The sequence below is a fragment of the Podarcis muralis genome, chromosome 17, assembly GCF_964188315.1.
Source record: "Podarcis muralis chromosome 17, rPodMur119.hap1.1, whole genome shotgun sequence".
In the NCBI taxonomy this organism is placed as follows: domain Eukaryota; kingdom Metazoa; phylum Chordata; class Lepidosauria; order Squamata; family Lacertidae; genus Podarcis; species Podarcis muralis.
In genome coordinates this window covers 29,575,303-29,601,009 of record NC_135671.1, presented here as the reverse complement: position 1 = coordinate 29,601,009, position 25,707 = coordinate 29,575,303, and the positions used below count along the sequence as shown (strand labels likewise).

General features: G+C 42.9%; 1 protein-coding gene across 4 annotated transcripts in view; it reads left to right on the top strand.

The window, feature by feature from the left end:
- The window catches only part of GLIS3 (GLIS family zinc finger 3), a 194,155-nt gene that overhangs the window by 111,894 nt on the left and 56,554 nt on the right, over positions 1 to 25,707 (top strand). For all 4 annotated transcript variants that reach the window (XM_077921035.1, XM_077921033.1, XM_077921036.1 and 1 more), the window contains 2 exons: positions 18,221 to 18,382; positions 23,294 to 23,404. In XM_077921035.1, the coding sequence (XP_077777161.1) occupies positions 18,221 to 18,382; positions 23,294 to 23,404 (273 nt within the window). The remainder of the gene's footprint in view (positions 1 to 18,220; positions 18,383 to 23,293; positions 23,405 to 25,707) is intronic.

The following is a 25,707-nucleotide window of genomic DNA, read 5'->3' as shown; positions in this document are numbered from 1 at the left end:
CGCTGCGCAGAGAGGTAGAGATTTTTTTTTTCTTGTTCTCCTCCTCTAAAACTAGGTGCGTCTTATGGTCGGGCGCGTCTTATAGAGTGAAGAATACGGTAACTGTGCAGTCAGCAAATTTTATAGGTAAAATTTTAAAATAGTCATGGCTACAGCAAATATAGCAAAGAGCTGACAGCAGGTTCCAGCCAGTTTTCATGCGATTATTGCGAATTTATTGTTGTTTTGCTTGTGTTAGCTGCCTTGAGCTTATACTAGGAAAGGTCCATGGGACAAGCTGAATAAATAAATAATTGGACTGCTTTTGTATACTCCCTTCCAGCTACATTACATCTAGGTTACTTCTCACAATAGTGAATTATTATTATTAGTATTATTATTATTATTATTATTATTATTATTATTATTATTATTATTATTATTATTATTATCACTTTCTGCATTTGTAATACTATGCGCTATGGCCCAGTCCATTTACTACTGAAAGTGTTTCTTCCACTTGAACCACTGGAAAATTCTTCGCTCTACTGTTGTCCCATAGGAAGTTTTGCCAAATAAATAGCTGAAATGCTTGAATCAGTATTTCCTCTTGTTCAACAATGTATCACTATATCATATAGAAACTATGTTCCTCCCCTAGTTTACTGTAAATTGTTGTCCTCAAATGATTTTCAAATTATAGGATAAGCTTTCATGAAATAAAATTATCCTCTATTGCAGCCATATAATCTGAATTCAGTCCTATGCACAGTTGGGCAGTTTAGCATCCTTTGTATTGACTTTATAACTTTCCTTTTTAAGAGGTGTTTTCAAATATTTTATTACTTCTTTAGGGAGCACACTGACTTTGATTATTTCACAGAACCCATCGCCTGTAGTTCTTGAACCACAAGTCTTCAAAGTACATAATGGAACTGAATCGATGGTAGTGAGTAATTTAATCCCATTTTAGAAGGTGAAATTGCCTCAGTAAAACTCAATTCTTCTCCTTTCACATTTTGGTAGCTTTACTCAGACTTGAAATATTGCAAATATGAGGGGTCTAAGCTTCCATTCTGTTGATGAACACTTTTACATACTTCATAGGTATTTATAAAAACGTTTTGAGATCATTCTTTTAAACTTTAGCAATTTGATTTGAAATTCCACCTGAACTTTCTAGCCTTTCCATTTATGGGAAAATAGCTTTTCGCAAAGGTGTATCTAGTGCCGCTTGACTTCTTTTTGAGAGTAGCAGAATCTATCTATAGTAACATGAATATCATTTTTCACCAAATACCTCAAGAACATTAACAAGGACTAGAAAATTCCAAGCAGAGAAGTATTTTCTTGTATGGTAGAGGCGGTTATTGCTGATAAAAAGGTAAAAATTAGATAACTCAGCAGCCTACACTGAAGCATTTCACATAGCTCTATGTTAATCAAGGGAAGACTTAATATAAAATGAGAATTCTCAATATAAAATGAGAATAAATTACTGTCTCATTTCAACAACGAGTTTGCTGGCATTGGCCTTGTTTAGACATAACAGTATACAGTTTTGTATACACTCTTCATCCCATCTCCTTATCAATTCAACCACGAAGAGATTGGAAGCTCTTGCTTTTGATTTCAGTTAACCACAGTTTAGTGGTGGATATGAACCCTAATGTGTGGTTATCTTAATTAAAGTTAGTTGAAATAAACCAGCTTCAAAAACTATGGTTTGACATTTTTCTTGTTTTAATTAAACATGGTTCAGAATAACTGTACTTTGTCTGGGTTTGAACATAACCCTTAAGCTTTCAAATTCCTTGCATCAGAAGAGGGTAAGAGAGGGGTGAGTCCATTGTAAGGTGCTATGGTTCATTCACAAAACAAAAAAGCATGGTTTATCATGACATCTGAACGGTGTTTTTTTCAGGGGGTAATCAAGGGTACACAGTACTGTCACCTCTCCTTTTTTTGTTAAAAAGTGTGGCACTTATTGTAACAACTTCATGGTTGTTTTTCATAGGGTGAAAAAGCACTGCATCTGAATGAAACCATTGTGTCTCTGCTTTGTTTAAACTATAGTTTCAGAGGAAACCAGGATCTGAAGCCATATTTTGATCCTGGCTTCTTTACACCTACCATAGTACAAGCCAGAATTCCCCAACTTTGAACATCATGAGGAACTATGTTTGTTTTAAATCTGAAGTGAAAGCTTCCATTCTCCTTGTCACAAGCACAAAAGACAAGGGATGGGTAGTCGGTTAGCCTGAGGAATCATTTACTCTGAAACTCTCCTACAGGTGGTACCTAACACCAAGAAAACTAGTGCTAATGCACCCAGGAACCTCACCAAAATGCTGGAGAGGGTGCACCTCCACAGGCACATACCTCCACATGTGGTGGGAGTGCCCCAAAATCCAACTATTCTGGACAACAGCCATATGAGAAATATGTAAAATAACTAAGCAAGTATTAGACATCACCCCAGAATTGGCCCTACTAAACATCTTCCAAGATAACAATGCCCGTTTACACCACAAAGCACTCATAACCCACCTACTTTCAGCAGCCAGAAACACCATAACCAGACACTGGAGAGACCTGTCAGGAGTAAGCATGGACCAATGGTACCAAATAGTATGGGAAACAGCCCTACTAGAAAAATTAACCAATAAACTGAAACTGACACGGGGACGAACAGAAGAAGACACCTTTACGTATGGCTCCCCTTTATCACGTATGGCTCCCCTTTATCACGTACACAGCCCAACAAGACAATGTCAATAATCCACCAACAGAATATATATGGCTACCCTGATCCAAAACACCCAGCCACCCCACTCACACACAAATTCAAAGATCACCACAGCCAATCACAAACAAACAATCACACCCTAGGCCAACCCCAACCTCTCTCACCACCAAAGGAACACAAGTGAACAGCAGAGAACCGGCACAAGTAACACTGACACCAAACCCCACATACATTAAGCAAAATAGAAACATTGCCACCCGACCCCACCCATCTTCCCCCCCTCCACCCCTTTTCTTCCTAATGTCTCAACAAATGAAACTGATTTGTAAAAATGTTACATGGAAAAAATACGAGAGGCATTACACATACTTCTGTAAAACAAGAAAATCTTTAATTAAAGAAGAAGAAGCAAGAAACCATGGTTTCCTGTTACACCTGGAGCATGCCACAGACATAATTCATCAAAAAAATCTCTCTAATATAGCTTTGGAATAATATCTAACCAGAATTAGCTGAAATGTGCATTATTGTTAATTATTCTAACTTCCAACAGCTCCAAGGATCAGCTGTGCTGAAAGGTAAATACTCAGAGGTGGCTAAAATCCTTCCTCTCCTCCATGAATCAAGAATGCGGCAAGATATTTCAGAAATCTGGGGTGTGATAGGTTTAATTGTTGTAGCAGAATAATTTGTTAAATATGAGACAGTCTTCAAAAGTACTTTTATTAAAGGCTGACGTGTAAATAGCCCAAATAGAGCATTTCAAAGATGCCAATCTGATAACCACAGCCCTGTCATGCTACTCTGTGCATCGTGGATGAGTGCTTATTATGTTTACATTTTGGCTTGGCCGTCTGGCAGTCAGGATCCCAAGAGAGACGCATCATTTCCATTGCAGATACATCTTAATTATGGGGCTGATTTTGACTGTAAATTATTTTCCACGTGCCTTCTTAAACAAGAATAGTGGCAAAAACACATAGCTGGTTTGGAAAATGTGCTCTTTTCAAGTAATAGACCTGCTTCATCCTCTGTTGATTGAGGCTTGATTTACGCAAATGTTTTAGGGACGCAGGTGGCGCTGTGGGTTAAACCACAGAGCCTAGGACTCGCTGAGGGACGACGACGAATGAGGAGGAGGCGGAGCTGGCGCCACAGCATTAAGCTGCTACACACGCCCCCCGGAGGCACCTGGTTGGCTGCCTCCGGTGGGCGTGGGCGCCAGCCAGGTAAGGAGGGGAGGGGGCTAAGGCCCCCTACCAGGGGCGGAGCTCGGTCTCCCGCCCACAACCACTCCCCTCTCTTCCAGGGAGGAGAGTCTTTGCCGATCAGAAGGTTGGCGGTTCGAAACCCCACGACGGGGTGAGCTCCCGTTGCTCAGTCCCTGCTCCTGCCCACCTAGCAGTTCAAAAGCACGTCAAAGTGCAAGTAGATAAATAGGTACCGCTCCAGCGGGAAGGTAAACGGCGTTTCCATGCGCTGCTCTGGTTCGCCAGAAGCGGCTTAGTCATGCTGGCCACATGACCCGGAAGCTGTACGCCGGCTCCCTCGGCCAATAAAGAGAGATGAGTGCCGCAACCCCAGAGTCAGCCACGACTGGACCTAATGGTCAGGGGTCCCTGTAGTTGTGTTGAAAAAAGTGGGGCCCTTGCATGCATTGATCGTAGGCAATTACTAGGTGCTGTTTCAAAGTCGCTAACTAAAAAGAAAAAGCCAAACCCATTTGAAAAAAGAGAGACAACCCCCCTGCCCCCCCCCTATCACATAGCTTGGCCTGAATGTGGGTTAATGTGACAGCATAATAAAACACATATTTACTTTTGACATACCTCAATTGCACCATTAGTGAAAATTTGTCATGGCATTTATATACAAATACTTCTGATTTGTTGTTTCCAGTGCAGCTCAAATAGAAGGCAAATAACATAATGGAGCATCTGAAGAAATTCCTACCCTTTCCCATATTTTGCAGCTTTTGGAAATGTTACATTTTCAGATACCATCTGATCATGTCTCCCTGTGTGCTATGTAATATTATTATTATTATTATTATTATTATTATTATTATTATTATTATTATTATTATTATTTATTGGCTGGGTTTCCCCAGACATTCTGGGCAGCTCCCAACAGAATATTAAAAACAGGATAAAACATCAAATATTAAAAACTTCCTCAAACAGGCAAAAGTAACTGAGATCCAGTGGTGCAGTTAGATAATTTTAGGCTCTGAACTTAATAGCCTTATGGTCCACCACTTCTTTAAATAGTGATGGTTAGGTTCATGGCTGTGATAGGCTAAGCCTGGACCAGACTTGAAGACAAGCAAAATAACCCTGGCTTGTTTCAATTAATGTTGGTCTCATTTTCTGTAGCAGGACAAGTATCTGGGTCAGAGTGCTGAAACGAACCGGGATCACAAGGCAAGATAGGCTATGCTCTGGTTCATTGTCTGGGGTGGCTTTGATTGTATAAACAAACCATCGTTCTTCTAAACAAAGCAAACAAAGCATGGCTTGCCTTGTGTGTGAACCAACCCAAGGTGTATTAATTTCAAAATGTCATAAGCCAGTTCTGCTTTGTTTGGGGCCCTCCAGCACATTGAGGTCCTGAACATCTGTCCCAAGTCCTCCCCCATTAGCACTGCAGCTGGCAGAAGTCAAAGGACTTCCATTAACCCATTCTGCAGCCTTCAGATAACAAACCTCTTGAGAGTTACTTACACAACCAGCTTATTATTATTATTATTATTATTATTATTATTATTATATGAAGTGGATACCATATGTTAAGTCTATATATTAATTACTGAGTAAACACGGCCTGACATTTAACATGTTAACATGTACGTAAATTGAATGGCATATTATGCACTGTAGTTTCATTACCACACATAAGTGAATCATGCAGGCCATTTGGAAATCAATGATAAATGAGATTAACATAAGAGCAGGCCATCTGGCTGTAGCCAAGTATAAAGGGAGTGGGGAATAAAATAACTCCAGATTTCCAAAGGTTTTGGGCTGGGATCTGGAGAGTCTCTTCTGCCTGCAGAATCTTCTTTCACACAACTAATTCTGAGCACAGCTTGCGCAAGATCTTGAGCATTCATGTGCAGAACTTCACAAGTGAAATCTTCTCTCTCACTCACAGACTTCTGGATCTTAGCTCTAGTTCCCTTTTTTACACCATGTTGAGGAAAATGCTATAATCATCACTCTTTTTCAGTTCGTTTTTAAAGAAAATCTAAACAAAATACAAGGTAGAGTGTAACAACTGTTCAGTTTTGAACAATATCCTTTTGCTTTAAAAAAATAATAATTATGGAATCTGTGTTGGTTGGCAAATTATATTTTATAATTTTATATTCTCTACTACTAATATTTTAACTGGAAAAAGCTGTAAAATTAAACTGATTTCTGCTATTCTATTTTTAAATGAGCTCTTGTGTGACACTGGGGAAGCAATGATTTAAAATTCCAATCTAGCTCCTGTCTTCAAAAATTGGGCTTTGTTAACCTGGCATTTGCCAAAATTCTTGGCAGCTTGTATTACTGAAGGAAGGAGGAGGGGAAAGCAGAGCTCTTTTGCCATCAGAGATTAAAGGCAGAATTACATCATTAGGATTGAGCAGAGTCTTTGGGATCTCACAGAGCACACTTTCCTCTTCCTCTTCCTTCCCTACCCCCTATGGTTTCTTTTTCTGTTTTGCTGCCTTCAGCTGTTTCTTCAGAAAATATTATGTTATTAAAAAGGATTGCATCAGAGATGAACCATAAACCCGTCAAATTTCCTTGAATGCATTTTGGCAGGCCAACCCTGAGCATTGCCTCTTAACACTTAATTCCGTTTACTGCATTTCTTCACATTCTTCATTAAAAACAAAAACTATCCTTCCTCCTGGCAAATAGAAGGGGAGGAAATGGAGGCAGTAAGAGATTTTACTTTCTTGGGCTCCATGATCACTGCAGATGGTAAGAGCAGTCACGAAATTAAAAGATGCCTGCTTCTTGGGAGAAAAGCAATGACAAACCTAGACAGCATCTTAAAAAGCAGAGACATCACCTTGCCAACAAAGGTCCGTATAGTTAAAGCTATGGTTTTCCCAGTAGTGATGTATGGAAGTGAGAGCTGGACCATAAAGAAGGCTGATCGCCGAAGAATGGATGCTTTTGAATTCTGGTGCTGAAGGAGACTCTTGAGAGTCCCATGGACTGCAAGAAGATCAAACCGATCCATTCTGAAGGAAATCAGCCTTGAGTGCTCACTGGAAGGACAGATTGTGAAGCTGAGGCTCCAATACTTTGGCCACCTCATGAGAAGAGAAGACTCCCTGGAAAAGACCCTGATGTTGGGAAAGATGGAGGGCACAAGGAGAAGGGGACGACAGAGGACGAGATGGTTGGATAGTGTTCTCGAAGCTACCAGCATGAGTTTGACCAACCTGTGGGAGGCAGTGGAAGACAGGAGTGCCTGGCATGCTCTGGTCCATGGGGTCACGAAGAGTCGAACACGACTAAACAACTAAACAACAAATCCTTCCCATCCCTGACAACAAATGCAATGGATTAATTGATCCACGCCTCAGTGGGGCTTAGCCCTACAAGCTGTTTCCAGTGCAGATGAATTTCATAGAATCATCGAATTATAGAGTTGGAAGGGATCAACCCCTTGCAATGTAGGAATCTTTTGTCTAATGTGGGGCTTGAACCCACAGCCCTGAAATTAAGAGCCCCATGCTCTACCAACTGAGCTATTGGGTTGCATGTATGGATAGCTCCTTGTAGAAGAGTCAGCTCAGGTCAAGATGCTGCATCTAATGCAAGATTTCCTGCTATGCCATGTGGCATGAGATGCCTCCTCGTCAACAGTGAATGTGTCCTGCAAGAACTTAGAAGGATATGTTTTGTGGCTATTTGTGGATTATGATTGATGCCTTGTTGTCCTGCAGATAATGCCATCCCAATCATGTTGCTTTCTGGCTGAACCACAATGGACCCTAATCTGACAATGCAGATTTGAGACATGATGATACAAAATATACTCAATGTAGAAAAAGCCACTTCCGACCTCGGGAGGAGGTAGTGTTGCGGGCTTCACGCCCCCAACATGCATGTGGATGCTGGCTCCCAGCCCCACGCGATCTGGGAAATCATCGGCTGTGTCATCCCCGGGCCAGCCAATCAGCTGGCTCAGGGGGTGTGGCTTGCCTCATTTAAAGCAAGCACGGCCCGGGATCTCCCTCTTTGGCCTCTCAGCTGCGTTTGTTTCCCACCCGCCCGCCCTTCAAGGTTCCTCTTTTGACTTTGGTTGGTCGCCGTTAAGGGGTCTGGTAGGAATTTTTTCCACTTGGCAAATTGGCACCAGCCATTTGGTTTTTCGCCCACCTCGTAGCAAATCGTCACAACTTTCTCGGCTTTGGCGGTTAGGCATTGGTATGGGTATTGTTATGTAGATGTATTGAAGGGTAGTCCGGTAAAGGATTCTGGGGGCATGGCCTCATCCGAAGCCTATGGAGGTCAGGGCCTAAAGCGCACCCCTGAGCGGTGACCCCTGGGGAGTCCCTAGTTGATGTGCATCAGCAGGACACCCCCTGCTGGTGTTAACCCTTCCCGGTCTTCAAGCAAGCAGGCTGAAGCCGGATAGTTGATAGGACCAATGCCTAAGCCAATACCGCTCATCACCTGTAACCAATAAAGTTGTGGCCTAATTTTAGCCCATTAACCTAAATTACTGTGTCCTGTGTCTTTATTTCTACTGGTGGGAGGCGGGATCTCGCCACACAATGTGTAGATGAGAGCACAGCCGCCACTTTTCTGAAAAACCCTCCCCACCAGAAGCCACTATTCCTGGTGCAGGTGTAGGGTTGGGAAATAGCAGCTCTGCAGAGAATTGCCCAGAAGACTCAAGGCAAGAAAGATGGGAAGAGTGGGGAGTGTGGGGTGGAGCAGATGCAAAGAGCCTGATCTCCACCTTTCCCCAACAGGGCAAGTTGCCCCATGGTGTTGCCCACATTATCTAGGGCTGCCATACATCTGGACCTTCTCAGACATAGCCGGAAGGTGACAGTCGGAAACAGTGGAAATTGCAGAACCTATTTTTTTGTTGTTTTGAGCTCAGCAACTTTGCCAAAAAAACCTTCAACAGTGTTGTGTCTGGATTTTCACTTTTTGAAATATGGCAACCCTGTGAGAGAGTCCATCTCTCCTCTGCTTGCCAGGGAGGGGCGTGTGGCTTATGTGACCCCCATACGGGGAAGGAATGGAATTTGCATCCAATTTGTGGCGCAAGGGGAAGCAACTGGAAAGGTCCTTCTCGCTGTGCAACAGCCCCAATCCTGACTGGACTTTCCGAGTTGCTATTTAAAAACACAGGCATTACTGCATTTCACATATTGTTTTATTAATCCCAAAGTGAAATTTATTTTAGATCACCAGACATCTTCTTTTTAAACTTTTGTCCTAGTCAGGGCTTTTTTCAGCCAGAACTTTCCAGAACTGAGTTCTGGTACCTCTCAGGTGGGTGCCATTGCCGTTATAAGACAACAAGGGAGGCCTTCAGGGTGAGTTCCAGCACCCCTTTTTCTAGAAAAATAGCCCCTGGCACTGGTGACCCTTTAATAATTTCTTTTTCAAGCAAGAGCTACAAACTATTCAACTCTGAAATCAATGCTGTTTCCAAGTTTTTCCACTTGTGTGTAAAAACGAAAAAGATAACCCTGGTCCTCAGAAACTAAACTCCAGCTGAATTCAGTCTTCCAAGTCCCCTTTGTTCATCCTCCAGGCTTGCTTATTGTTCTCCCCACACACACCCAAAAAGATTACTACATGACTGTTGTGACCCATGTAACTTAACTGATCCTGTCCCTTGTCTTAGGAGATCAGAAGGCCTTTTTGCACCAAACAATCAGAACATGCAATAGGGCTCTGATCGGACATTTGCATCCTTCTGATGCAAAGCGCTGTTAAGTTTTGATACTTGTGCTGCTGTCAGAGGCAATGAGGGTCGGCCGTTCGGGGTGACAAATTCGTTTTGACAAGCTTAATGACCTCAAGAAAGGAAAGTCTGCAGTCTTGATAGCATGTGCAGAATAACTGGTTAGCTCAGCCAAACGGGGAATGTGTTAAAATACCCAAATTCTCTTTGGCAGGCCAATTTTACTGTTCTGCGGGGGGAGGGGAGGCTGCCACCAGCTTCTTTATGTGTACAAATGTATCAACTGGCTTTATTTCAAGCCATTCGACTTTAAGAGGAACAAACAGAGCTTTCAACCTCTGCTCATGGTATAAAGTTAAGCAGACAGTGATGAGGAAGTTGGCTGTGTGAGAGGCATTTAGAACTATGATAATTATTACAATTTGGAAATGGTCAGCTATTTGTGCATACATATGCATGGTTTTTTTTAATTTTAAAAATCTAATTTATTTTAAAAATCTAATTTTAAAACTGCCAGCACAGTATAATAGGAATAGTAAATTATGTGTAAGTGGAAAAATGGCAGTGGGTATAAATTCTCTCTCCTGCCCACCTAGCAGTTCAAAAGCACATCAAAGTGCAAGTAGATAAATAGGTACCACTCCAGCGGGAAGGTAAACAGCGTTTCCATGCGCTGCTCTGGTTCTCCAGAAGTCATGCTGGCCACATGACCCGGAAGCTGTACGCCAGCTCCCTCGGCCAATAAAGCGAGATGAGCGCCGCAACCCCAGAGTCGGTCACGACCAGACCTAATGGTCAGGGGTCCCTTTATCTTTATAAATTCTCTAGAGCTACAAATATAGCATAGTAAAAATGGAAAGTCCAGTCTTACGACTTACAAGATGAAATATCCGCTAAAACAGCACACATTTTGTTTATTCTTCTCAGTTTGTTTGTTTGTTTGTTTGTTTGTTTGTTTGTCTGTTTGTTTAGATATTTATTTTTTTACGTTTAATATTGGTGAGGCAAGAACTCCCAAGCCCATCTGTTTTTGCAGAGGAAGCAGCAGGCAGGAGCACAGCCGTGCAGGTACCCACCGTGGGCCTGACCCACGAGGCCTTCCTTGCATGGCCACAGAATACGCTAGAGAGAGCCAGTGTGGTGTAGTGGTTAAGAGCGGTAGTCTCGTAATCTGGGGAACCGGGTTCGATTCCCTGCTCCTCCACATGCAGCTGCTGGGTGACCTTGGGCTAGTCACACTTCTCTGAAGTCTCTCAGCCCCACTCACCTCACAGAGTGTTTGTTATGAGGGAGGAAGGGAAGGAGATTGTTAGGCGCTTTGAGACTCCTGAAGGGGAGTGAAAGGCGGGATATCAAATCCAAACTCCTCTTCTTCTTCTTCTTCTACTGACGACAGAAAAGGTGGTTTCTGGAAAGGCAGCGTGTGACGTGTGTGGCTGTTGCCTGATGTGTCATGAATGTTAGAAGTGGCACTTGGCTGAGCATCTAAAATGAAGGATGAAACCCCTGCCCCCCTGCCCACTTTGTATTTACAGTTCCCAGCAGAATGCAAACATGGATTCCAAAAGAATTTCTTGTATATTTCTAGTTTTAAATTATTTCTCCGTAAGATACAGAGCTTAATCCTTTTCTAAACAAATAGGGCCTAATTGAAAAAAGCAGAGGGAGCTAAGCAGCAAAGAACAGAAAAATGTTTACAGAGCTAGGAAGTACATACTGAATGTTGCAGAAAATTTGCATATGGATTACTTGTGGAGAGAAAAAGAGAAACATTCTCAGCCTGTTTGTTACTCTGATGGACTCCCACCGCTTCAAATGCAAGTCCTTTTGCCTTTTTCTTTTTAATCCAACTGTTCTTTTTGGCAATCTTTCTCTTGAACCACTAATTGAATATTCTGTTTTTGTATTTCACCCTGGGCAAAAAAAGAGAGAGAATGAAAAATAGCTGTGCCCAGAAGAGGAGGCTGGTTAGGTTTTAAATATTAGGCTATATTAATTTAATTTGTTTTCAACGAAGGGTAATTGAATGAAGGTGAGAGTGTATCTGATAGAAAATGCAGAATGTTTTCCAGACTGGTTTATTACATAAAAGCATGTAGATGTGAGATGTTAATATACGCTAATCAAATAATAGCATCCTGCAGTGAGCCACCTGCTCAGTGCTAAATTCTTGCTCAGGAAGAATTACCATGTAGGTGCTGCAATTTATAAATGTTGATAACCGAAGCACAACATATTTTTGTTGTATTTTTTTAAATAACGGACATAAGACATGCCTAGGAAGAGAGCAGGAATGGCACTCATCACAGGGGTATACAGTGGTACCTCGAGTTACATACGCTTCAGGTTACATACGCTTCAGGTTACAGACTCCGCTAACCCAGAAATATTACCTCAGGTTAAGAACTTTGCTTCAGGATGAGAACAGAAATCGTGCTCCGGCGGCACGGCAGCAGCAGGAGGCCCCCATTAGCTAAAGTGGTGCTTCAGGTTAAGAACAGTTTCAGGTTAAGAACGGACCTCCGGAACAAATTAAGTACTTAACCTGAGGTACCACTGAATTTCATTTCAATGCAGATCCTTCTGTCTGTGCACATTATGGTGTTCTACCTCAATCATTCAAAATCTGATGTTAATGCACATAAATAACTCAGAGAATTATACTATCCAGTGCTCCATTTTAATGAGAACTCTTCAAGCTGTAATTAAAATCAGTGTTAGTTTATCTGAACAATTTGAAGACATCAAAACACAGCCATTTATTTTAAGGGCTCTCTTTTCCCATAAGCAAATAATACCCCTGATCATGAGACCTATGTTTATGAAGGTTCTTCAGTGTATTTCAGCATTTTTAAAATAAATTCTATGCTATTGAGAAATCAAAAGGTGCAATCACTGCTTTTTCCATGTCCTTCGTTGTGAACCATGCTCGTTTTGTTTTTAAAGAAGATGTACACTGTGAACTCAGAAATAAGTCCCACTGCATTTGGTGGGACGTTCCAGTACGCTTGGATAGAGTTACATATGGAAATCTGCTTAAAACTCCATATAGGCTACAGAAATCCAGCAAATTACAATGTTTCCTCATAGGAAAATATAATTTATGTTTGGCAGGAAGTCTTAAGTGAATGTAAGGAGGAGGATTAAATTTTAAAGTTGGCAAGTTTCTCCTTCCACAACTAATGGCAGCTTCGGGGGGGGGGTTGTATTGGGCTGTTCTTATCCTGAAGCAAATTTCTTAACCTGAAGCACTATTTCTGGGTTAGCAGAGTCTGTAACCTGAAGCGTATGTAACCTGAAGCGTATGTAACCCGAGGTACCACTGTACGTAAAAACGGCACTACACACACACACACACACACACACACACACACACGTGCAAATGGGATAGTTCTGGGATGATAATATGAGGTTGGAGTCAGGTTAGCAGGAGAAGATGACTTTTGCCAGTTCTGTCCCCAGTGCCAACTCCTGCATGGCTCCAGAGAGTCACCCATCCCTCTGGGAGGTGGTCCTGGGGGATGCAGGAGAAGAAGGAATCCGCATACTTCACTCCTCCCCAAGCTAGTAGGAGCAAACTATGGATTCAACTCATTGACCATGATGCGAAGGCTTGTAAGAAGAAAGAGGGCAGCTACAGTATAATAAAATTGGCAGAAATGAAAAATAAACCATACAAGCATTTGAGCAGTTGGAAAAGGAAGGCAGAAAAGATTGAAAAGCAGAAAAGTTCCAAACTGCTTTCCAACAAAGAGTTGCAGCAAACTAATTCTCAGGTTCTCCGTTTTTTTCTTCTGATGGCTTTCATTCCACATTGTTTTCAAATTATTACCAGCTGACACATTCAAAAGTAATTTCTCTTCCAAGAAGCTTGTCATAATATTTACTTTCTTCACAATAACAACAGAAAAGTCAGCCAGGACTGAAATGGGGAGACGTACTAAACCTGAAGCCCAATCCTAATAATCTTTGCTAAGAAATAGTTCCCACAAAGTCAGTATGTTTGTGTGCGTCATTTATAGGTACATGCATACAGCACGGCCATCAAATGTTCATGGCATCTGTGTTGTGTTGTAATCGATTCCATGTTTACTCAGAAGTAAGTCCTGTATAGGGATGCGGGTGGCGCTGTGGGTAAAACCTCAGCGCCTAGGACTTGCCGATCGCATGGTCAGCGGTTCGAATCCCCGCGGCGGGGTGAGCTCCCGTCGTTCGGTCCCAGCTCCTGCCCACCTAGCAGTTCGAAAGCACCCTTAAGTGCAAGTAGATAAATAGGTATCGCTTACTAGCGGGAAGGTAAACGGCGTTCCGTGTGCTGCTCTGGTGCCGGTTCGCCAGAGCAGCTTCGTCACGCTGGCCACGTGACCCGGAAGTGTCTGCGGACAGCGCTGGCTCCCGGTCTCTAGAGTGAGATGAGCGCACAACCCTAGAGTCTGTCAAGACTGGCCCGTACGGGCAGGGGTACCTTTACCTTTAAGTCCTGTATTGTTCATTGGGGCTTACTCCCATGTAAGTGTACAGAAGATTGGAGCCCAAGGAACAAAAGGCAAGTTACATGTGAAAGGAGTGTACAGTCTAAAGTTCCAGTGATCTTTTTTCCAGTGCTAAGTTTTCAGCTTTTATAAATACAAAAAAGGTGCATCTCTGTGGTGACTGACTTTGTTTTTTTTTTTTAAATAATTTTTATTAGTTTTCCAGACATGTAATAAAAACAAACAATAAAACAAAACAAAACATACAAACAAATAAACACGTATAATTTCATAAACTCATATTCCTTCACCTTATTTCCCGGACTTCCCCATACCTCCTTTTTTCTGCATCCTTATTTTTCCCTTTTGACAGCAACCCTCCATTTAATTAATTAACTCATCTTCTTTATAATTCCCTTAAATTTATGATTTACAGCTGCAATTCTCTGTTTCTTAACACCATAACATCTCAGCACTCCTCAATGTTACAACAATTTTTAAGGTATATTTTAAATTTCTTCCAATCTTCTTCCACTGTCTCACTCCCCTGGTCACGGATTCTGCCGGTCATCTCTGCCATTCCCATGTAGTCAATCACCTTCGCTTGCCATTCTTCCAGAGTGGGTAGCTGCTGCGTCTTCCAATACTTTGCCAGAAGAATTCTTGCTGCTGTGGTAGCATACATGAAGAAAATTCTGTCCTGTGGTGACTGACTTTGTCAGGTCTAAACTTTGTGGATGTGCAAAGTTAAGTGCGTCTGTCAATCTCTTAGTCAAGGGTAGGAAGGGGCAATGGCCACATTTTGCAACCCACTGAATACATGGCTTGGTTTGGTATTTCTCCTGGAGAAAAGGGCTCTGTTATTCATGAAGGACACTTTATGTATTTTTCATACAAAAAATGAATGGGGGAAAACAGCTCAGCGTTCAGACTTTTCCAGTAATTGGGTTGTCTTGGGCCTCTGAGTGTACGAAATCTCTGTGTCTGTTGTAGAGCTACTTTAGAATTATTATTATAAGAGAGGGACTCAGAGATTGCGAAGAAGTATCACAAGCTGCTTGCATGACCTCTTCACACAACTTTCCTACAAAAGATTCTTTTTGGACATGAAAACACACGACGGCAGCCGGGCGTGAACTTGATTGTGCAAGTGGCTAGCGGTATAAGTTTGTAACATCCGAAAGCTATGTTGAGGAACAACTTCGCCTCCAGCAGTTTCTCTGCTAAAAATAGCCTCCATCTGCCCCCCCCCCCAGGAGCTAAAAGTGTTATCTCTCCCCCCCCCCCCCAATCATGTCAACATAGCAACAGCTGACTGGTTAAGAAGCCTCCAGGGTCCCATCCCTGGGTATATTCCACTTCAGATTTAAGCCTCTAGGTGCAAAAGTCAAGGAATCTCACCCCCTCACAATGGATAATCATGTATAGTTTTCCTCTCAGTGAGAGAAAGCCAGCCATCTATAATGAATTCATTCATTCATAGCGAAATTAATATAATAATTCACATTTCCCTTGTTCACAACCTGCACTATAAACTTTAGTGTTTTAAAACCTCTTATTTCAATTAGTGCTGTATATATATATCCTCTGTAAAGAGGGGGAATCTACATGTAAATAGATTCAAATTCCATTTGATTAGTAAGAACACAAGCACAAACACAAAATTTAAAAAAAAATAGTCCAGGAAATTATCTTTATAAGTTAGTTTACAGCATCGGTTTAAATGTTACAGTACAGAATAAAATACAGTAACCAGGAAAACATTACAGAATTCTGTTGTTTTTATATTATTTCATTAAATCCATGAATTTTTTATGCTTCCAGAAAGTCTGGATGATTCAGGCTTACTTCTATGAGTGTTAAAAGGTCTTAAAATGGCAAAAGCTTGACAAGTATTAAAATGATTAATTGTGGTTAAGGTGCTACATCCTCTTTCATACTTATGCTTTAATAACTCAGAAGTTATGAACGTTCCCATTTGAAAATATAACTGAAATCAACTTGGTTTCATGTTTCAGCACCTAATTGTAGCTAATTTGGGAATAAGCTAACTAAGCCTAAAATCCTATTATGAAAGAAAACCATGCCTCTTTTGTCCCGTTTAGAAAAATGTCATTCTGAGAAATGTCAGTCTATCACTGTGGACTTAATGCCTAATTCTGAAGGTAATCTAACACTATTTGCAGTCATTCCATAAGAATCTATTTGCAGTTGTTGTTGCTGCTGCTGCTGTTGTTGATGATGATAGTAATAGTAATAATAATAATAATAATTATAATAATAATAATATCACACATTCAATGTGCATGAGACTTTAAAGCAGGCATGGGGAATCTTTTAACTACAGTGGTACCTCGGGTTAAGTACTTAATTCATTCCGGAGGTCCGTACTTAACCTGAAACTGCTCTTAACCTGAAGCACCACCTTAGCTAATGGGGCCTCCTGCTGCTGCCGCGCTGCTGGAGCACGATTTCTGTTCTCATCCTGAAGCAAAGTTCTTAACCTGAAGCACTATTTCTGGGTTAGTGGAGTCTGTAACCTGAAGCGTATGTAACCTGAAGCGTATGTAACCTGAGGTACCACTGTACTCAGCAATACATGACTAATAAAGATTTTCAGGCTGCTTACAAACCATACCTTTAAAACACATTTAAAGCACATGACCTCCCCTCCAAATTCCTGGGAACTGTAGTTTGTTAAGGGTGCTGGGAATTGTAGCTCTGTGGGATGTAAGCCACATGACTGAAATGTATGGGGAGTAATTCAACATTGCGCTCCGTCGATTGCTCCGTCGGGGCTTGCCAGCCAGAGCAATCTCTCCTCTCCAACCCCCACCCATGCCAATTTTGGGGGCTGTTGGGCGGAGCAGAGGGAGAAAGCCCCATTGTGCAAGCCGAAGTCTTTGCTCGGGACTCATCCGTTGAAGTGTTAGGGAATGCATTAGAGCAGGGGTCAGCAAACTTTTTCAGCTGGGGGTCGGCCCACTGTCCATCAGACCTTGTGGGGGGCTGAACTATATTGGGGGGGATGAATGAATTCCTATGCCACACAAATAACCCAGAGATGCATTTTAAATAAAAAGACACATTCTACTCATGTAAAAACATGCTGATTCCTGGACTGTCCGTGGGTCGGATTGAGAAGGCGATTGGGCCGGCTCCGGCTCCCGGACCTTAGTTTGCCTACCCATGTATTAGGGCAAGAACACCACACATTTATCGGAAGGTCTAGATGTTGGTTGCGCACAGGGAGGGCTTCTGTCATTTCCATGGCTGAATATACGCATATATAAAAAATGCTGTGAATTATTTTTTGTTTAAAAAAAAGTTTTTAAATATATATGGAATCTTCCATTAGCTCATCAGCGCCATCTAGTGTCATATTTGTATAATGCACTTAAAATGCCCTTTAACATTATATTTGCAGCTGTATAGCTGAATCCCAAGGGACGCGGGTGGCGCTGTGGGTTAAAGCCTCAGCGCCTAGGACTTGCCGATCGAAAGGTCGGCGGTTCGAATCCCCGCGGCGGGGTGCGCTCCCGTTGCTCGGTCCCAGCGCCTGCCAACCTAGCAGTTCGAAAGCACCCCCGGGTGCAAGTAGATAAATAGGGACCGCTTACCAGCGGGAAGGTAAACGGCGTTCCGTGTGCTGCGCTGGCTCGCCAGATGCAGCTTGTCACGCTGGCCACGTGATCCGGAAGTGTCTGCGGACAGCGCTGGCCCCCGGCCTATAGAGTGAGATGGGCGCACAACCCTAGAGTCTGTCAAGACTGGCCCGTATGGGCAGGGGTACCTTTACCTTTACCTTAGCTGAATCCCAGGTTTCCTGAACACACAGAGCTATCTACTTATCGGCTCTGTTCAGATACTTGGATGAGCCTGCGAACAACCAAAGTGGAGACGGCGGCCATAATCCTATGACACTAATTCTGTCCCTCACACTCGTTCACAGGCTGCAGCCTTGTTTCAAAATCAGGCAATTAACCTGAATGTGCAAGAAGCATTTGCTCAAAAAAAAGGGGGGGGGGAGTTCCTTCCCCCTTCCCCTTTTCGTCAATCTTAGCAGTGTTCTTTTGCTCCACAGTTTGAAGGCTGCAAGAAGGCCTTTTCTAGACTAGAAAACCTCAAGATTCACTTAAGGAGCCACACGGGAGAAAAGCCTTACCTTTGCCAGCATCCAGGCTGTCAAAAAGCATTCAGTAATTCCAGCGACCGAGCCAAGCATCAAAGGACTCACCTGGACACGGTAAGGGAAGAACGGCATTTCAGATTGCTCTCCTGCTTTGACTCTGCTGTAGCTCTTGTTCTCTGCAATAAGAACTTTGAAAGGGGAGATTGTTGGCTATGGAGAATTTGGGGCAGAGGCAGAAGGTTAGATGAAGATTGAATCACACTTAAGCGCAGACCCATTGAAATCAGTGGGCCTTCAATTGGTCCTGGCTGAAGTCCCATTGATTCCAGTGGGCCTGCTCTATGTATGACCAGGGTGGAATCTACACATATATATTAAAAAAAACAACACTGTGAAAATGCTTTTAAAAAAACATTTGGAAAAATACATTGAATTTTGCATAGCTCACTGTTGCCATCTAGTGTCACATTTGTAAATTGCACTTTACAACACATTTAAAATGTTTTATTTGCAGCTGTGTAGCTGAGTCCTAAGGGACGCAGGTGGCACTGTGGGTTAAACCACAGAGCCTAGGACTTGCCGATCGGAAGGTCGGCGGTTTGAATCCCCGCAACGGGGTGAGCTCCTGTTGCTCGGTGCCTGCTCCTGCCAACCTAGCAGTTCAAAAGCACGTCAAAGTGCAAGTAGATAAATAGGTACCGCTCTGGTGGGAAGGTAAACGGCGTTTCCGTGCGCTGCTCTGGTTCGCCAGAAGCGGCTTAGTCATGCTGGCCACGTGACCCGGAAGCTGTACGCCGGCTCCCTTGGCCAATAAAGCAAGATGAGCGCCGCAACCCCAGAGTTGGTCACGACTGGACCTAATGGTCAGGGGTCCCTTTACCTTTACCTTTAGCTGAGTCCTATGTCTGGATGTATCCCAGAGACACTAACTTTTGCAAGAGGCAGTAGCAAATACATTTAATTGAAACTAGAGTTTTTGGTTTTAACAGCAGATGAGATCATTGCAAGAAATAAGTACTTATTTCTATAACTGTTTCAAGGAGGCAGAAGCTGCTGTCATAATAATAATAATAATAATAATATTATTATTATTATTATTATTATTATTATTATTATTATTATTATTATTTATACCCTGCCCTCCAAAGGCAAAACCGGGCTCAGAGCGGCTAACATTAAATGTATGACACATTAACATGAAATCAGGCAATCAATTAAAATGCATCCTAAAATCAGATCAGGATCAGAATAAAATCCAATCAGATGGCAACCCGCAGATTAGGGTTGGGAACCTTAAATGCTCACCAGGCCCAACTGTTTGTGCTGAACTTATATGGGCCTGTGAGAGAGGCCACTTTCATGCAAGTGTAAAGGAAAAGGTAAATGTAAAGGGACCCCTGACCATTAAGTCCAGTCGTGGCCGACTCTGGGGTTGCGGCGCTCATCTCGCTTTATTGGCCAAGGGAGCCGGCGTACGGGTTCTGGGTCATGTGGCCAGCATGACTAAGCCGCTTCTGGTGAACCAGAGCGGTGAACGGAAACGCCGTTTACCTTCCCACCAGAGTGGTACCTATTTATCTACTTGCACTTTAACGTGCTTCCGAACTGCTAGGTTGGCAGGAGCAGGGACCGAGCAATGGGAGCTCACCCTGTCGCGGGGATTCGAACCGCCGACCTTCTGATCAGCAAGTCCTAGGCTCTGTGGTTTAACCCACAGCACCACCCGCATCCCTCATGCAAGTGTAGTCCTTCCCCTTTTGTGCCCTGCTGTCAAGGCCCATCCTCCAACATGGCCAATCCATGCCTCATGATAGACTCCCCTCCTCTCCCAGGCCCACAGCTCCTGCTGGTGGATCCCTTGTCAGAAAGAGCTGCTGGATCCCCTAAGGCAAAGTGCAGAAGGCGTTCAGCTTAGGGAAGCCTTTTCCCAGCCTGAGACTCTCCAGGTGTTACTGAAGTACACCTGCCATTAACTGCCCTGCAGTCTACAGATGAAGTATGCAAATTTAATGTAAAACAACAAAAACCTTGACCACTGCCCATGTTGGCCAGGACTGATCAGAGCTTGAGTCCAAGAATTTCTGGGTTACAACAGGATGATTTAAGGCAATGGGCCTGTTGAAACACTACACACTCAACCTGTCTACACATTTTGCAAAACTGTGCAATGCATTCAGAAGAAGTAAATGTTCTCTAATATACACAATAAAAGGTAAAAGGACCCCTGACCATTAGGTCCAATCGTGGCTGACTCTGGGGTTGCGGCGCTCATCTCGCTTTATTGGCCGAGGGAGCCGGCGTACAGCTTCCGGGTCATGTGGCCAGCATGACGAAGCTACTTCTGGCGAACCAGAGCAGTGCACGGAAACGCTGTTTACCTTCCCGCTGGGAAGGTAACTATTTATCTACTTGCACTTTGACGTGCTTTTGAACTGCTCGGTTGGCAGGAGCAGGGACCGAGCAACGGGAGCTCACCCCGTCGCGGGGATTCGAACCGCCAACCTTCCGATCGGCAAGTCCTAGGCTCTGTGGTTTAGCCCACAGCGCCACCCGCATCCCTAATATACACAATATATTCCACTAAAAGCGTTTGGAATGTAGAAAGCAACAGTAGCTGTGTTGTTCTATGAGAAAACCACAGTTGGACAGCAACTTTATTGGGACCAACCAAAATGTCTCCGGAACTCATCATCACGCGGGATGCTATGCAAAGCAGTGGCATGCAAGTCATTAATTAGCAAAGCTATGGATTAATATTAGATTGTACACTAAGTAAAAAGAGTTTAGAATACTTGCCTACAACAGGTCACAGGCAAAGCATGATATAAAATGTTCATGTATACATTCAGATGTTGACTTCTCAATAATTTCGATCAATTTCAATGCACATACTAATGTGCATCTGTTTTAGTCAACTTTTGCTCCTGAATCCAGCAAGGAACACCCATGGAAGTAAGTTGGCTTTGACTTGCACGCAGTGGCCTTGTTCACATGTAACACTATGCCAAACAGTGGCTTAGCAGGAATGAGCAAGTGCACTGGTGCAGAGTATGAACATCATGGCTGCTTCTCTCCTTCCCTGCTGCACAACCAGGCCCCAAACCATGATTTAGTTTGCTAACCGAGGCTCATGGGTTGCCTCCCCGAAATAAATCATAACTGGTAAACCAAGAACAAGCTTGTCTACAACTTCTGGTTTGTTTACAGCAAGACAAACCCCAAGTCCATGTTTGGATGCAATGCTATGCCAAAGCATGGCTTGGCTCACAATAGGACACTTTGCACAACTATGTTCGTTCACATTATGCCATATTGTTACATACGAACCAGGCCATTGTTGGTGTGTGTGTGTGTGTGTGTGCGCGCGCGCGCGCATCAGGATGCACATCTGCATTAGAGTTGTGAGTCTCATTTGGGTCCCAAGAAAATGGCTGTTTGAAGATGACAAGAATTGGTTCACGGCCATGATTTTCCAGTGCTTGTGGAGTAATACTGCACCCAAAGGCAGGTGAAAGTATGTGCTAATTTGTTTTTATTTAAGCTTGCATCTTGCAGAAGATGCTTCGTTCATTACAATTTCCTACACAAAAAACAGCCCATATCATAAATAATTAAGTATAAGAGTTATTGGTTGAAATGCATAGGTAAAGGTAAAGGGACCCCTGACCATTAGGTCTAGTCGTGACCAACTCTGGGGTTGCGGCGCTCATCTCGCTTTATTGGCCGAGGGAGCCGGCGTACAGTTTCCGGGTCATGTGGCAAGCATGACTAAGCAGCTTCTGGCGAACCAGAGCAGTGCACAGAAATGCCATTTACCTTCCCGCCAGAGGAAGTATTTATCTACTTGCACTTTGACGTGCTTTCGAACTGCTAGGTTGGCAGGAGCAGGGACCAAGCAACGGGAACCTCACCCCGTCGCGCAGATTCAAACCGCCGACCTTCTGATCGGCAAGACCTAGGCTCTGTGGTTTAACCCACAGCGCCACCCGTGTAGATCAGGCCTAAAAACACCTGGGAAAGTGTTTCACTCTAATGGCACTGTGTTATACAAATACCTTATTGCACGGCAACTGTTGCTCATGAAGGAAATTGTGATGAATGGAACAAAATTACGATGGTACAATTCTGGCTAGTAATGCAAATGAAACAATGGCAAAACACAACTTTTTCAAATAAGCTCTAACGTTCTTTTAAAAGCTTGTATTGATAGCAGTGCATGTTTATAATTAGTGTTTAAAGTCAAAAACTTCAATAAACAACCCCTGAAGATTCTTTGTATAGCCTTCAATATTGTTGAAGCTTTCAAATGTAGAGTTTGCTTTCTGCTTTGATTTCTTGTCTGCCATATCCGACTAACCTTTCCCCTTCCTTCTCTCTTCTGAAGCAGGTTTCTTCTATATCTCTATGTCTGGGACTTTTCCACAGCTTCTTTTCCTGGCCCACTAAAGAAATGTAATCTCTGACTATACCAAAGGTTTCTATGGGGGTTACATAATTGTAAGTACAAGTGGAGATAATGATTTATTTGATCAGTGTGTGAAATTCAGTCACTCCTGCCTTTGCCACTTTTTGCACCAATGGGCATCCACCATGCCCTGGGCCCTGGCTGAGATTTCCCCTCACCCAGCCAAACTGACCTTTTGCTTCCCACATAAACTTCACTATTTGTCAACATTTGTCAACTATTGATTCCTACACCCCAGCAGTAGAATGTGCAATGCAGGCTGATGAGCAAGTAAGCAGTTAAAAATAAAAATAAACTATCAAAGATATTCATATGAAATATATGAAATAACAAATGACACTTGTAGAAAGAAAGCAAACGGTTCCCTTTCTCTTTCTTACCAGTCTTCCTTACTTTCTATCTCTTAGCTGTGTTTTCAGTGTCATGACCACTCTGCTTGTGGCATTATTCACTATGGCTAATTGCATTACAGTTTGAGTCTCAAACCCACAGGCTTTAAAGAAACATAGGTGTATGTATCTTAAAAAGTGACTGAAGAACCTTTCCTCTGTTTGCTTCAGAAACCTTACGCTTGCCAGATTCCTGGATGCACCAAACGATACACAGATCCGAGCTCTCTAAGGAAGCACGTGAAGGCCCATTCCTCCAAAGACCAGCAGGCTCGGAAAAAGGTAACAGGGCAAGGGGGGTCTGCAAAAGCAAAGGAAATGCAAAGGTGCAGTCCATACAGGATGCAATTATTATTATTATTATTATTATGGGTGGAAATGCAAGGGAAATGCAAAAGTGCAGTCCATACAGGATGCAATTATTATTATTATTATTATTATTATTATTATTATTATTATTATTATTGGTGGAAATGCAAGGGAAATGCAAAAGTGCAGTCCATACAGGATGCAATTATTATTATTATTATTATTATTATTATTATTATTATTATTATTATTGGTGGAAATGCAAGGGAAATGCAAAGGTGCAGTCCATACAGGATGCAATTATTATTATTATTATTATAAACAATAACAACAACCCTCCAAGTGTCCTGATTTTCCAGGGAGTCTTGGAATTACGAAAGACGTCCCAGCTTCTGATTTGATCCCGGAATGTCCCTCTTTGCCACTGAGCTGGAAGAGGAGGGGGATCTGGCTCTGGTCCCATGGGGCAGCTGTGAGGGAGCATCCCATTGCCTCTCCATCGCTACCACTCGCAGCCTCCTTCCTTGTGCTGCTCGGAGCAGCTTCTGGAGAGCAGGGAAGGAGGAGGGGGGCTGCCACTGCCAAGGCCCTGCCTGGCATGATGCCCTGGCTCTGAGGGGCAGGAACAAAGCAGAGCTCAAGGAAGCTTGTTTTTTTTTAAAAAAAAAAAATGTTTTGTGCATCTGCATCTAATCTTGCCCTTTTCTAAAATCTATTTAGTGGTGTGTGTTTTCCTTTTTGTAAAGCTTCCAAAAAATAAAATAAAATCATGATAAATGATAATGATGAGGAGAAACTGCACCTGAAGGGAGCCATTTACTGGGAGCTTTTTAATGCTCAATGTTTTATTTTGTTTTTAGATATGCTGTAAGCTGCGCAGAGTGGCTGGGGAAACCCAACCAGATGGGCGGGGTAATAATAATAATAATAATAATAATAATAATAATAATGGCTTCTGCTTTATAGAATCATAGATCTTAGTGTTAGAAGGGACCCCAGGGTCATCTAGTCCAACCCCCTGCAAGGCAGGAATCTCAGCTGAAGCATCCCTGACAGATGGCCACCCAACCTCTACTTAAAAACTTCCAAGGAAGGAGAGTCCACCACCTCCCGAGGGAGACCGTTCCACTGTTGAACAGCTCTTCCTGTCAGAAAGTTTTCCTAATAATAATAATAATAATAATAATAATAATAATAATAATAACAACATATTTCTTATTTATACCCCGCCCATCTGGCTGGGCTTCCCCAGCCACTCTGGCCAGCTTCCAACCAAATATTAAAATATAGTAATACATCAAACATTAAAAGCTGCCCTAAACAGGGCTGCCTTCAGGTGTCTTCTAAACGTTTGGTAGTTATTTTTCTCTTTGACATCTGGTGGGAGGGCATTCTACAGGGTGGGTGCCACTACTGAGAAGGCCCTCTGCCTGGTTCCCTGTAACTTTGCTTCTCGCAGTGAGGGAACCGCCAGGAGGCCCTCGGCGCTGGACCTCAGTGTCCGGGCAGAACGATGGGGGTGGAAACGCTCCTTCAGGTATACTGGACCGAGGTCGTTTAGGGCTTTAAAGGTCAGCAGTAACACTTTGAATTGTGCTCGGAAACGTACTGGGAGCCAGTGTAGGTCTTTCAAGACTGGTGTTATATGGTCTCGGCAGCCGCTAGACTATGTCTAGTCGGAATCTCATTTCCTGCAACTTGAAGCCATGGGTTTGAGTCCTGCCCTCCAGAACAGGAGAAAACAAGCGTCTTCCCCCCTCCATGCGACAGCCCTTCAGATATTTGAAGAGGGCTCTCATATCTTCCCTCAGTCTCCTCGCTTCCTGATCTTCAGAAGGCTTGGCTTCTAGACGCTTGGTCATCCTAGTTGCCCTCCTCTGCACACGTTCCATTCTGTGAATATTATGAACTGTGTCATAATTTCTAAATAATCATTTATTACTGCTTTAGAATGCAGTCGTACCCAATGCTGATGGAGAGGAGAGGAGCCGAGTTGCTTCTCAGTACTAGAGAGAGATCAATGGAGTGAGGAACTCACTGTGTCCTCCTTTGAGTGTCTTCCTCATTCTTCCCCACAGCTTCCTGGCATGGAAATAAATCAATGAAATGACCACTTTTATTCCTCAAAGGCTTAGTATGAGAGTTTACCTTCATTCTTGGTTTACTTTTGTATTCTTTTAACTTATCAACCCGAATCGGAAATACATGTGCTGAACAAAGTGTGGTGCGGGGGGTGGGGCATGGCATTGATCAAAAGGGTTTTTAAATATGCCTTT